This window comes from Thamnophis sirtalis, unplaced genomic scaffold (assembly GCF_051295495.1).
Source record: "Thamnophis sirtalis isolate CommonGarterSnake01/CBP01778 unplaced genomic scaffold, rThaSir2_p1.2 scaffold_10, whole genome shotgun sequence".
Taxonomy (NCBI): domain Eukaryota; kingdom Metazoa; phylum Chordata; class Lepidosauria; order Squamata; family Natricidae; genus Thamnophis; species Thamnophis sirtalis.
Genome location: NW_028261390.1, coordinates 26,237,373 through 26,252,043, shown reverse-complemented (window position 1 = coordinate 26,252,043; position 14,671 = coordinate 26,237,373). Strand labels below are relative to the sequence as shown.

At 36.8% G+C, this 14,671-nt stretch overlaps 1 protein-coding gene across 1 annotated transcript in view; it reads right to left on the bottom strand.

The window, feature by feature from the left end:
• The window catches only part of LRBA (LPS responsive beige-like anchor protein), a 380,505-nt gene that overhangs the window by 340,898 nt on the left and 24,936 nt on the right, over positions 1 to 14,671 (bottom strand). Inside the window, exons 3-8 of the mRNA XM_087724319.1 lie at positions 9,641 to 9,872; positions 9,422 to 9,522; positions 6,403 to 6,498; positions 4,026 to 4,147; positions 3,623 to 3,749; positions 901 to 1,020 (exon numbers count right to left, since the gene is read on the bottom strand). Of these exons, the coding sequence (XP_087580445.1) occupies positions 901 to 1,020; positions 3,623 to 3,749; positions 4,026 to 4,147; positions 6,403 to 6,498; positions 9,422 to 9,522; positions 9,641 to 9,872 (798 nt within the window). The remainder of the gene's footprint in view (positions 1 to 900; positions 1,021 to 3,622; positions 3,750 to 4,025; positions 4,148 to 6,402; positions 6,499 to 9,421; positions 9,523 to 9,640; positions 9,873 to 14,671) is intronic.

The following is a 14,671-nucleotide window of genomic DNA, read 5'->3' as shown; positions in this document are numbered from 1 at the left end:
ATACATTGTAGTGTTGCATCTGCTCTAAAGGGTTCATCATAGGAACTATTCTGAATTGGGCTCTGAAGCCTTAAACGACAAAATAACTGAAAAATAGGGCCTAGAAGACCCCCCCCCTTTCTCTGAAGATGCCAGTCACAATATCAGGAAATCTCTTATCTAGACCAAGGTCAATTAGCCCTAAAGACCAATAATATTTATTATTCGTTAGATTTGCATCCCATCTTTTAATAGCGTCTCAAGCGGATATTCATATTACTCCATGCTAACAACCCTATAAAATTGTGACATATCTACTCATATTTATAAATGAAAATATATATATCTGGATCAAATCTCAAGATCTGTGCTTCAAATTATTGTTTAAACGCTAGTGCAAAAAGTTGAGAGAACAGTAAATTTCCATTTTTCATTTTCAATTTTAACATGAGGAACACAAGACAGAAAAGGCATACAATATTTCCTGAAACTTGAGAGACCGCCTGCTGCCAATTACCTCCCATAGACCCGTTAGATCGCACAGGGTCGGCCTCCTCCGGGTTCCGTCTACCAGCCAATGCCATCTGGCTACTACCCGGGGGGGGGGGGCTTCTCTGTAGCAGCTCCGGCCCTTTGGAATGAACTCCCCGCGGAGATTCGGACCCTCACCTCTCTCCAGGCCTTCCGGAAAGCCGTCAAAACCTGGCTGTGCCGGCAGGCCTGGGGTTGATGAGTTCCCCTCCCCTCTCGACTTGTATGGCTGTATGACTCTTGTGTATTTTTAATTACGTGTATTGTGTTTGTGTCCCCTTTTCCCCTTCTGAGTTGTTCGCCACCCTGAGTCCCTCCCGGAGAAGGGCGGCATACAAATAAACTAAACCTGAAACCTGAAACCTGAAACTGATATTGTGAATTACTTACATCACTGGCATTGACGAACCATGTTATCTCTCCATATGATGCTAGTTCTCCATTCACATAACATCTGAGTTCACTGTTCTTCCAGCGATTATAGATATGAACAATAGTAACCATGTACCACTATGTAAGGAAATATAGATGAATTACTGATATACAAAATGTAAAGAAACAGAGTGTCAGGATTCCAATGGATGCCCTAATTAAATCATGAATTGTTAACTTGTAAGCAATACAAATTGAACAGACACATCGAAATAAGCCTGCTACCAGATACAATTTATTTTGAATAAAATTTCTAAACTGGCTGAAATAAAATGTTTTCTTCAATGAAAATACTTTCTATAAAAGACATAACAAAATAATGATATAAATGTGTAAAAAGGAAACCATTTGTAAAATCAAAAAGAAAAATATATAGACTGTCAACTGAAAATTAGTCAGTCTGCACATAGTGAACAGACAGTCATCCATTTAATAGCATTATTCTTTAAGTAACAATGTTACTTAGTTTTTGCTACACTGTTTCCCCAAAAATAAGACCTCCCCGGATAATAAGCCCAAACGAGCTTTTGAGCACATGAGCTAAAAATACCCTCCTCTGAAAATAAGCCCTCCCCTGAAATATTGCAACACAGCCGCAGCCATGAGGTGACCACACTCGCCACCTCCTGCACCTCAAAAATAATAAGACCTCCCCGAAAATAAGGCCAAGTGCTTATTTCGTAGTCGAAAGAAAATAAGACCTGTCTTTTTTTCGGGAAAACACTATTGAAAATTTGTTTTGCATTCTGATTCTGTTCTTATTTTGCTGTTTTTTAAATCTATGATGCCACTAAAGGTAGTCCTCAATTCACAACCACAACAGAGCCCAAAATTTCTGTTGCTAAGTGACACATCTGTTAGGTAGGTTTTTCCCCCATTTTACAACCTTTCTTGCCACAGTTGTTAAGTGAATCACTGCAGTTGTTAAGTTAGTAACATGATTGCTAAGTGCATCTGGCTTCTCCACTGACTTGTTTTCAGAAGGCTGCACCTGACCCTGGGGCATTGCAATCGTCATAAATATAATCAGTTGCCAAGTATCTGAATTTGGTCACGTGACATGGGGATGCAGCAGCAGTTGTAAGTATGAAAAACGTCACATAACTGACTTTTTTCAGTGCCATTGTATTATTGAATGGTCACTAAATGAACTGTTGTAAATTGAGGTTTATCTGTATTCCATTTTATCTTTCTGGCTAAAACATATGAATAAATTCCTGAACTGATCTTTAAATAACTAGTTATTACAGAATTAGACATCCTAAAGTTGTTCCTTTTAAATTATTATAGAATTTTGTATTATAAGTTTCTTTGTGTGTGTGTGTGTGTGTGTATGTATGTATATATATATATGTATATATGTATGTATGTATATGTATATGTATGTGTATACACACACACACACACACAGATTATGAAAATAAATGTCAACCTAATACCGCTAAAGCCAATGATCATTAATTTTCAAAAGCAGAAATATCTATTATACATTTTTTTTTGTATTATACATTAATTGTAGATTAAACATACTGTGGAAGAAAGCTTACACCAAACAGAGTATGGAAAGTGAGAGCACTTCCTTCACATATAAGTCCAGCTGTAATAGATTGGGAAAAAAGCAGAGGTTTTTTCCCTTGTCTGGTGTTTTGGAAAGAATCCAAACTTCTGGAAGATATAAATTATTTCCTGTACGATGGATTCATAACTATTCTAAAAGAACCAGGAATCTCTGTGTGTTCTCCATCAACTTACTAGTTGATAAATAGAATGATACATAGAATTCAGGCAGAAGCAGAAGCCATGTTGCTGATAGTTGGACTACTGAATAGCTGAACGGCTTTTGGCGCTGAGTATGGAATGTGTTAGAAAAGGAACTATTTTATTTGAGCCTAAAGCATGCAGGTCAAACAAATAAAGCACAATTCACAGTTCCCAATGAAAATAGAAAAGAACTGAATCACCATGGAACTGATAAAAAGTAAAAAAAAGAAAAGAAAAAACTAAAGCAAAAAGTTACTTACTAGCAAAATAGAAACAATCTACACTTTGAGACAAAAGATAAAGTTACTTCTAAATGAGTCACCATCTGGAATCTCTGATAGAAACCAACCTCTTACATTGGGAGCAGGCATGAAATCCTCTTACCTTCACTACCAGTTTGGACTTGGGAGCACACACGTGGCGCTTCTACGCATGCATAGAATGTTCTGTGCATGCGCAGAGCGTCCGTGATGAAGTCTGGATGGGTAGGCGGAGCCTCCCACCACCACCAAACCGGGACGAACCGGCAGAATACCACCTCTGATTAGGAGGCAGTAAATTAGGAAAATATTGTGTAAAAAAATTATGGATGTTAAAGCTGTTATAGAGAGCAAAAAAACCAAACACCTCTATACCACTTAAAGGAGCAAACAATAAAATAGAAGAAATAAAAGCAGAAACTGAGGTGGACTCAATCTACAAAACTAAATGAAAGACTGAAAACACTGTAAATTAGACTTATAGGAAAATTATCTGGGATGTAGGTTAAATGAGGTATAAGAATAAGCTTGATACTTCAGGTTACTTAAATTTAAGTGCTACCTTTGAAGGAATAAACCTTTTGAGGATGAAACCAATAGCTACTTGGCTGTCTGCCAGTGGCTGGATCATCCAAAACAAACCCATGCATGACACGTACCTTTTGCGGCTTGAAATCAAATTTCACACAGTGCTGGAAACCTTTTCCTTTTGACTTAATTGATGTCACAACCAAACAGCCTCCCACAAAATGAGCGGAATAACCAAGCCCTTTACTTGTTCTAAAACTGAAACAAGTAAATAAAATTATTATGCTTATATTTATTTACATGTATTGATGAAAGTCAATTTTACAAGCAGGTATAGTAAATATATCAGGATATATTTATATACATATTTATAATAAAATATATAGTACCAATAAAGTACTAGAACTTGCACACATGATGTTACCTAGTTAGGGTAATGAAACATTTGCAAGAAAACAAGCAAGTCAGAGAGCACAAAGGATCACTCAAAATATATAGTAAACATATAAATATATACAATGCATATATACATACCAATATAAGTAAGGTTTATCTTTGTCTACATTGATATTATTTACAGGATCCATTCTTAACCAAGTATGAAAGGTAAATCCATTCTGGTACGGCCACTTTGCTATAGGAGGTAAGGCAATAGCCTAAAAAAAGCAAATGATTATCATAAATGAAATATGTTTTTGTTAAAAAAAACTTTAAAACATGTTCTAATAAATATCCTTATTTTCATTTCAATCTTTGCTATAAGTTAAAGTCCGTTTTATGCATAAAAGGCAATATTTTCCTTTGTGTTTTGCTTTTTTGATGTTTTAATATAAATAAATGTGAACATTTCAAATATAAGATCAGAAAGGATAGTTATTTATACCAGTACAGTGATAGAATTATTGACTGTTCACAATTGAATCATGAGACACTTCTAGCAAGGTGGATGAATGGACACTCTGCATTTTGTAGAGTAGGGGTCTCCAACCTTGGCAACTTTACAACTTGTGGACTTCAACTCCCAGAAGTCCACAAGTATGTGCTGGCTGATGAATTCTGGGAGTTGAAGTCCACAAGTTGTAAAGTTGCCAAGGTTGGAGGACCCCTATTGTAGAGGAAATTACAGCCAAAATATAATATCCAGACCAATGATGGGTTCCTACTGATTCGGCCGAACCGGTAGTGGTTTGGCAGCCTGGGTTGCTGGAACCGGCAGCGTTCCAGGCCTGCCACGTCCCCGAACTTGTTCTCTGGGTAAAGCCTATGGTGCCACCATCTTGTTTTTTGCTTCTGCGCATGCGCAGAGAAATTTTACTGCACTGCGCATGCGCACACACATCCACAAAGTGCCCACCCCTGATCCAGACTGCTTACAGTATAATTCTCTCTGCAGTAAAGATAGATCTTGAGATCGCCCTCATGTATTCTGCATAGCTGGTGGCATTTGGTTTTTGTTTTGTTTTTTTAATTCAAATCAGTCAGATTTTATACCTAGATATGATTTTATTCTTTATATTGATTATTGTTACTTTTGTTACTTACAGTTTATAAAACAATGTTACAGTCATCATACTACTGTTCTTTTTTTTGCTGCAAATATTTGGGATACCTGCTGCCCAGGGGGCGTTACCCAAAGAGCTTATCTGACTCACCCAATCATGAGAGGACAAAGTCAAACCCATTCTGGATACTCCTCCCCCCTCACTATGGAGAATATACACACACACACACACACACACACACACACACAATTATTATGATTATTAAACATTCATTTGACTATAATGTTATTACATCCTTTTATATAAAATATTCTAAATTTAAAGTAAATCTATATTATGGCAATTGGTTTTTTTGTTTCTTTGGTTAGTGGACACAGAAATTGAGGTATTTGCAATCAGCTGGGAACCACAGTTTACATCATCATCTGAGCTATTAATATAGCCTTTTTTAAGGACTCAAATTTTGACCTAGCCTCACTTTTGTAATCATGCTGGAATTTAATTTAATTTTTATTATCCCTTGAAGACTGAAAACCCTTCAGAAGTGCAAACTTTGTATTTGCTATGTGATTCCCTCTTTAATGTATTTATAAAGAAAAAGAAGTAGTACCTATTTCCAGCTTAGAAAGATTTTATTTTTTTCTAATATGCAACTAAAAGATGACTATATATTTTCCTTTGGAAAGTTTTTAAATGTGAAGAATTTGGATGATTTGATTTAAAGAAAGATGTGGACATTAACTAAAAATATCCTCTCCTGTGGGAAAGAATTTCTGTGTTTTTTAAATTGCTGATAAGAAAGCTTTGAAAGTTAACCACCAGATGGCTATGTTAAAGGAAATTTATGATTTGTGGACTCAAGAACTGTGAGAATACTTAACCCTATATCGCAATCAAAAAGTGCTGAAGAAAATCAAATCTCTTTGAATAAAATAGAAAAGGTATTATTGAGTATCCTAAAATTTTAGCGTACAGGAAAGCGATGGAAATATTGCATTTAAAAATGGACCTGGAGAACTACTTAAAAAACAACAAATGCATAAATGTATAAGAAATGATGTGAATTATGATACTGCTTGAGTATTTATTCAGGCAAACCACTTCTCGCTTGAACCCATGATATCAAAATCTATGACAATTCCTTCTAATTTATTTTAAGTTGAGTTTATTAATACATGACTCTTTAAAAAAATATACATCAGATTTACTTGTAGTCAACTGCTATAAAGCTTATTAAACTTTCTCTGTATGTATATAGATCCTAGTTTCCAAAACTGGCAGAGAAAGATTTGAATTACTTTTCTTTAAGCTATTACATATATTATATTTAAGATTTCAGGAAAAAAAGACCAAGTACCTTACAAAACAAAGATTTTAAAAAACAAACATGATAAGATAAAATTACTTACTGCAGCACTTTTTCCTGGGAAATTGAAGAAGGCATCAGGCCCATATTTCTGGGGCATATATTTTAACACAGACAACAGCTTTCCAGCATACAGAGGCTATTCAAAGAACAAATTCTTATTATGGTGTTGAAGAAGAAGAAGAAGAACTGACTTTCCTGATTTCCAAAAAAAAACAACCCCAACCCATAGCTATTAGGTCCTTGGTTAGGATTTGAACTTTTAAGTTTTTACCAATCCCAGACTGTGAATTGAACTGAACATTAAATATTTAATAATAATGATTCAAAATTGAATAAAAATTATTCAACTTTCATACCTCTAATAATTTTAAATGTTTCTCCAAGGCCTTTGGGGCAGACAATCAGGATTTAAACAATAGTTTACATATACTAATTATACATCAGAATATTGCTATTAAAAATGTAAGGCTCTACCACATCTATTCTATCAAAATTATTTGTGCTGCTACAGGCTAGGGATATTTTAAGTCTGACAGTGCAGCTAAAAATTAAGATTAAGGCAGGCAGGAAGACATGTAATATGAGATGGAGCAGGCCACCCTCCCAAGAAGAGGACTGATCTTCTAAGAACCAAATCTTATTTCTAGCATTCTGCCATTATCTGGGATCCAGCTATTGAAGGCTCCATGCTCTGGCTGCTGCTATTTAATGCCAAATTCATCTGAGGGATGTCATAGGTTGGCATCGTAGCAACCTAGCAACCAAAGGCATTGTTCTACAGATAATTCAGTATGATGCTGTACAATTAAGGTTGGGTGCAAGGTATAAGCAGAAATTTCCTTAATCTCAAACTTATACTGCTGACAGTAAAACCATCAATATTCCTCCATTTGTACTGCATGTAAAAATTGTCTGTCTTGCTTAAAATTACCCAGGCAAAAACACCTGCTGACTACTGTGAAGTGTTTTCAAGTTATGTGGAGGATAAAGTCACTTGTAAATGCTCAAAGATGAATGCTGGCTAGAAGTGAGATGCCTGACATATCATTTTCAAAGATTACCTAGCAGGAATCTGAGCCTATAATCCTGAGGAGGTAGACAGGGTTCTTTGTAATGTTAGCCCTGGCATTTGTGTATTGGAAATCTCTCTTTCCTGGCTGGTGAAAACCTCCAGGAAGGAAATGTGAGGCTGGTCAGGCCAATCACAATGCTTCCTTGAAAGAGGACAACGAGCTTTGTCTTAAAGAGGTTTGTCATCCTTTGGCTTAGCAATACTAAACAACTATCAACCCAGTCTCCAATTTACCCTTCTTATGAATGGTGTTAGCTGGCCTGGAAGGATCCTGGAGGAAATTATTTCAGTCCTGGGTGTGGTCCTGAAAACACAATTATCGCTCTTGTGGCTAACCTGTGATGAGACTAGCGAAATGGAATTCAATTGCCCTGATCTTGCTGGACCTTTCAGTGGCTTTTGAATACATTGATCATGGTATTTTACTGACTTGTCTGGAACTGGGAGAGGGAAGCACTGTGTTGTAGTTGTTCTCCTTCAAGTTATATTTTAATAGTAAGAAGGAGAAGAAGTCATGTTCTAGAATTCTCCATTATGGGGCGTTACAGAATTGTGCACTATACATTCTCTCCTCTCCCATTTAATAGCTACATAAAGCCACTGAATTGGATTATCTACCAGCCCAGATTTAGGTATCATCCATTTGTCCTCACATGATACCCAGCTGTATATCTCTACCCTGTGCCAAAATAGAAACAGGATGGAAGTCTTATATTGGTGTCTGGAACTTGTTAATCCCAACCAGGTGAAAAAGTTATGAGTTCAGTAGCCTTCTGACAGTAGGGACATATGTGGGTCTGGATAGGGCTGTGCTGTTCCATGTAGAGTGGCCTCGTAACTTAGATGTCCCCTTAGACTTGCAGTTATTGCTTAAAGAACAAGACCTCTGGGGCAAGAAAACCTTTTTCACATTTTCAAGCCCCTAATTTTGACCTTTCTTAGACAGAGGATCACGTTTCTGACACATTCGTTTGGATTAATATGTGCTGTATATGGGATTACCCTTGAAGAGCATCCAAACTTCCATTGGGCTAGAACATAGTATCTTATATACACATGGGAATTACTATGTTTTCTTATGTAATACATCTATTTACTTCAAAATGGAACTCAAAGTACCACCTTTAAAGCCTTGCAGGGCTTAAAACCTGCTTTATCTATGGGATCTGTCTTTCCAGCTACCTCTTCTTAAGACAGGTCATCTGCCCAGGGACAAGCTTCACAGTGTCTGCTGCTCTTCTTCTGAACAGCATGGTTCCCAAAATTGGGATGCCTCCCATGAAAAAAATCATTAAAACATGACTCTTCTGAAGAGCTTTGGAATAGAGCAGGGACAAAGGGGACCTTCCTCCTAGGTATTTGTATGCTTTTCCTCTGGGCATTGTTACTTTGTTTTTCTTTTGAGTTGCAATTATTTTTCTTTGGATCTTGTTGGACACAATGACATATAAACAAAAATGAAAATCACTACCTGACTCCCAGTTTTCATTATTAACTATAACTTATAACTATAAAACATTATTTCGATTACTCATAAAATTAGAGGGACGTGGTAGCTCAGGGGCTAAGATGCTGAGCTTGTCAATCAGAAGGTCGGCAGTTCAGCGGTTCGAATCCCAAGCACTGTGTAACGGAGTGAACTCCCATTACTTGTCCCAGCTTCTGCCAACCTAGCAGTTCAAAAGCATGTAAAAATGCAAGTAGAAAAATAGGGACCATCTTTGGTGGGAAGGTAACAGCGCTCCATGCGCCTTCAGCATTTAGTTATGCTGGCCACATGACCACGGAGATGTCTTCAGACAGTGTTGGCTCTTTGGCTTAGAAACGGAGGTGAGCACCACCCCTTAGAGTCGGAAACGACTAGCATGCATGTATGGGGAAAGCTTTACCTTTTACCTTACTGATAAAATTAATTTATGATATGACAAGTTACGGATATCTATTTAAAATAAAAAATACTTTTTTACTAATACAGATTTCTACATACCCATTTCCCTCTGTCTCCTTGAAGTTTGCTAAAGTATAGCTTTAATTCCCGAACTGTCACACTGTAGCTTGCTAATACTCCAAGCATATCTACTAAAAGATCTGTGGAAAATTAAACAAAGGTTATTAGAGATAGGTTAATATTTATTTTTTTCAGTCATGTATGAAAAAGGGTTTCATATTAGTTCATTGGAAGTAAGGACCATTTAAGAAGTCATACCTGCAATCATATTGTCAGCTCTATCAATCCTCTGAAGCACATGCTCAATGAGACCTACTTCTGTGCAAATCTGCAGATTCCGGATACTTTTTTTCAGGATGGCTGTGAACATGCTCCATATCTCTGCCTGGCAAGTGACATCACACTTATCCATTAAGTCCAACATGCATGTAATACCTTCTCCTTCTTGTATAATAAAATTCATTTCCAGATCAAAATGACCACCTACAAGCTGAAATTTATAAAGAAGGAACATTAGGATTTATTTTCAGAATTATCTCTTTAAAATGTGTAATTTTCAGGATTAGCATTTTTCCTTGTGACAGATAATAGAAATATTACACTAGGCTGTGCAATTAATGAAGAGGTTGATAATGCAAACTTACACATATATATCAGGGTACAAATCTTACAAAATTGACTAAGGTTCCTAACAAAATTTACATAAAACTGTTGACTGAATTCTTGTTTTATGTTAGCAATACATGAACTAGTATCAACATATATGATCAAGCATATAATAACCCAGCATTGGAATATATGCAAGTTATATTTCTAATCATTCTGTTATTATTATATGGTTAATCTTTGGTGAGATTCACAGCTTTTGGGGATGGTTGGTAGCTCAACAGCTCGAGTCCTAACCAAGGACCTAGGAACTGTTAAGGTAACGTCGGAGGATATAAGCTGTTCCAAGAAGGGTGGTTTTTTGTAGAATCAGAATGTTCAAGTCTGATAAATTTAAAATTTCCAAATAGCGAGGTAGCCCTTTAGATATTGCTCCAAGGGCACCAATTACAATCAGGACAAAACACACTTTCTTTTTCCACAGTCGCTCAACTTCAATTTGCAAGTCCCGGTACTTTGTGATTTTTTCTTGCTGCTTATCTTCAATTTGTGCATCTCCAGGTATTGCAATGTCAATGAACCATACTTTTTTCTTTTCAACTATTGTTATGTCAGGTGTGTTGTGGGCCAAGTGCCTGTCAGTCTGAATTCTGAAGTCCCACAAGATCTTGACTTTCTTATTCTCTAAAACCTTCTCAATCTGATGGTCCCAGTGGTTTTTGCTTTCACTTTTCTGGATGTAATCATTCAAGCTGTGTTTTTCTTCTCCCACAGTCTGTTTTACTTGTAGGAGTCCTCGACCACCCTCTGCTCTTGGTAGATATAATCGGTCAACATCACTTTTAGGGTGCAAAGCATGATTCATTGTCATAAGCTTCCTTGTTTTTCTGTCCAAATTGTCCAACTCCATCTGGACCCAGTCAATTATTCCTGCAGAGTATCGAATCACAGGTATAGCCCAGGTATTTATGGCTTTTATGTTTCCTCCACTCAATTTGGACTTTAATATCTTGAGAATTCGTTGAATGTACTTGGCTGAAGTTAATTCCTTGACTTTATTATGCATTAAGTCAGAGGCCTCTACAATCCCCAAGTACTTGTAGCCTTCTTCTGGTTTTACTACCTTTATCATTTTTTCATTCTCAAGTTCTATTCCATCATCTTCTATGACCTTGCCTGCTTTGGTTGCCATTGTTGCACATTTATCAATTCCAAACTGCATACCAAAGTCTTGGCTAAATTCTTTTGTGCTTTCAACTAATAAATTCAGTTCAGCTTTTGTTTTACCAAACAGATTCAAATCATCCATGTACATTAAGTGTGAAATTTTCAGTCCTTTCTTTGCAAGTTCGTATCCACAGTTCACCTTCTTCAAAATGGTTGTCAGTGGTAGCATTGAGAGTATAAAAAATAGGAGTGAAAGGAAATCACCCTGGAAAATGCCTCGTTTAATTTCAACTTCACCCAGTTCTTCTCCATTAGCCATAAGCTTTGTTTTCCAGAGGTTCATTGAAGTTTCCATGAATTTTTGTATGCTGCTGCTGATGCCAAAGATTTTCAGGCATTTCTTGATCCAGCTGTGGGGAACTGAATCAAACGCTCTCTTATAGTCTATCCAAGCCATGAAAAGGTTGGTTTGTCTTTTCTTTGAATTCTTTAGGATTAGTTTGTCAATCAGCAGTTGGTCCTTTGTTCCTCTTGAATTTTTGCAGCATCCTTTCTGTTCTACAGGAAGCAAGTTATTTCTTTCCAAGTATCCATAAATTTGGTTTGCAATGATACCAGTAAGGAGCTTGTATGTTGTTGGAAAACAGGTGATTAGCCTATTGTTTCCAGGATCCTTTCCTTTTTCTTTATCTTTTTGGATCAAAAATGTCCTTCCAGTTGTCCATTCATCATTTTCAGGTGTTTTTAAGATCTGGTTCCTTTGGGCTGTCAATCTTTTGTGCACACTTGTAAGTGCCTTTAATCAGAAGCCATGTCATTAGTTTGGTCCAGGTGCACTCCAGTTCTTCACTTTTCTTGACTGTCTTTGCACCATTTCTTTTGTTATTTTCACATCTTCCATTTTATGCACTTTAATAGAATCCTCAATCTGTTTGATCCATTTTGCATTTCTGTTGTGCTTCTTGTTGTTTTCCCACAAATTCTTCCAGAATTTCAGAGCTTTCTCTTTATCAGGCTTTTCATTTGTTGTTACTCCATCTCCACTTTCTAAGCTCTTATAAAACTGGTGCTGATTTGCTCTGAACTGTGAATTTTCCTTGAATTGAGTTACTCGGTTTTCATATCTTTTAATTTTTTCAGCAACGGCAACAACCCTCAGCTTCAGCTCTTCAATTACTATCGCAATCTCTTTATTCTCCAAATCGTATCTTGCTTCCAGGCTGCTTTTGACCTGCTTGTTCTTTAGCTGACCTTGCCTTAGGTTCTTCAAGTTGCTCAAGTCTCCACGAAATTTTTTGATCTTCAATTCCAACTGAATTTTCCATTTAGGCTTCCTCTTCTTGCCTCTTTGGCTCTTTTGTATTTTCAAACCCAATTCTTTGGTGGTTATGAAGGCTGCTGCATACATCAGCTGGTTTGTTTCAGCTAATGTAGTGGTTTGAATGGTTTGCACAGCCTCACTGACCTTTTTTTAGTACCTTTCTCAATTCTTTCCGGTTCACTTGGTTCAGCTTTGGCAAACGTGTTCTTTCAGCATCCTCCATTTGATGCTTTATTTTCTCAGCTAATTGAGCAATATCTGTTGGTGTTTGTTCTTCAGTGATCCCTTGTTCTTTATCTTCATCCATTTCAGCATCCTCTTCCTCCCTTTCTTCCTCAGTTTGTTTTTGAGTCTGCAAATCATTCTTGATGTTACTCTTCTTTGTTGGTATATTCAGACCATTAGTTGCTTTCTCTTCGATTCCTATTAATTCTGCTGTAGTGAAAAATTTGTGGCTTAGAATTACACATCATTGGTCCATTAGCCTTTGTTCACTGATATCACAGTCCATGTGGTTCACCTTCCAAATCTGATACATTCGTTTTTGAAATCCACGTTTTGCTGGCTCACACTGATAGTAAGCTTTCATAATAGAGATGTTTCCTTCCCTAGTCCAGATTTTTCGCTTTTTCACTTTTTCTTCCAGTAGCTTGTCAGCGCCATGCCCTGGTTGCCTAGCAGAGGGAGCTGAGCCCTGTAGTTCATTTTGCGCAGAATGTCCAGAAGCCATAGCATCCAACGGAACCCTTGTTAAGCTGGGCGACGGTTCAGCCGGCATAAATTTCATTTTTTTTGTATTCACCATATTTGTATGGGTTGTGGAGCAAATTTTGTCTGGCCCTTCACCTAAGACCTGTCTGATATGGTTATACCTGTTCAGCATATTCCTTAGGATCATTAGAGCGTGCAAGCTCCTCCACCACGACAACGTAAAGCTACATGGAGGGGCTGTTATTAGTGTTAGTATTATTTATATACTATATGTTCTTTAAATAAATTACCAAATATTAATAAAATAAAATAAGCTTTAACAAAACAAATCTATGTTTATTCAGCTGTAAGAAACACCTAGTTAAATGGGATTTATTTATAATTAAGTAGCATCAGGTACAGATACACTTAGTACAATACAATACAATACAATACAATACAATACAATACAATACAATACAATACAATACAATACAATAGCAGAGTTGGAAGGGACCTTGGAGGTCTTCTAGTCCAATCCCCTGCCTAGGCAGGAAACCCTATACCATTTCAGACAGATGGCTATCCAACATCTTCTTAAAAACTTCCAGTGTTGGGGCATTCACAACTTCTGGAGGCAAGCTGTTTCACTGATTAATTGTTCTAATTGTCAGGAAATTTCTCCTCAATTTCTCCTAGTATATACCAAGTTAAATCTATCAAAGGTCTATTGAATGGACAAGGCAAACTGCGTATACAGATAGTCCTTGACTTACGACCACAATTGAGCCCAACATTTCTGTTGTTAAATGAGACATTTGTTAAGTGAATTTTGCCCCGTTTTGTGACTTTTCTTACCAGAGTTGTTAAGTGAAACATTGCAGTTGATAAGTTAGTAACCTGGTTGTTAAGTGAATCTGGCTTCTCCATTGACTTTGCTTGTGGGGGAGGTCACAAAAGGATATCACGTGACCCTGGGACACAGCAACGGTCATAAATTTGAGTCAGTTACTAAATGCCCAAATTTTGATCATGTGACCATGAGGATATTGCAATCGTCGTAAGTGTGAAAATGATCATAAATCACTTTTTTCAGTGCCGTTGTAACTTTGAATGGTCACTAAATGAACTGTTGTAAATCGAAGACTGTATATGCGTCCAGGTTAACATACAACTATTTTCAACTGAGCCTTAAGTGTAAATTGCATTGAATGCATGGCTCTGTTTCCAATTATATAAAATGTTCTCAAATGAGAAAGGCAAATTGTTCACCTGTGAGAGTTCTCCAAATAGCATCAAGCTGTTGCTAATGGCTTTGCATTTTATAAAAAGATCATATAATCATTCAGTACAAAGGTAAAATAATTGTCCAAATGCTACTAGGTCTGTTTTCCCAGCTGACAAATAAAAACAATGTTCTGGGTCACAGCCACACAGTTGTCATTCAAAAATTTTCTCATACCAATCCCCTCCCTTTTATTTACATGCTAAAAATATCCCTTCTA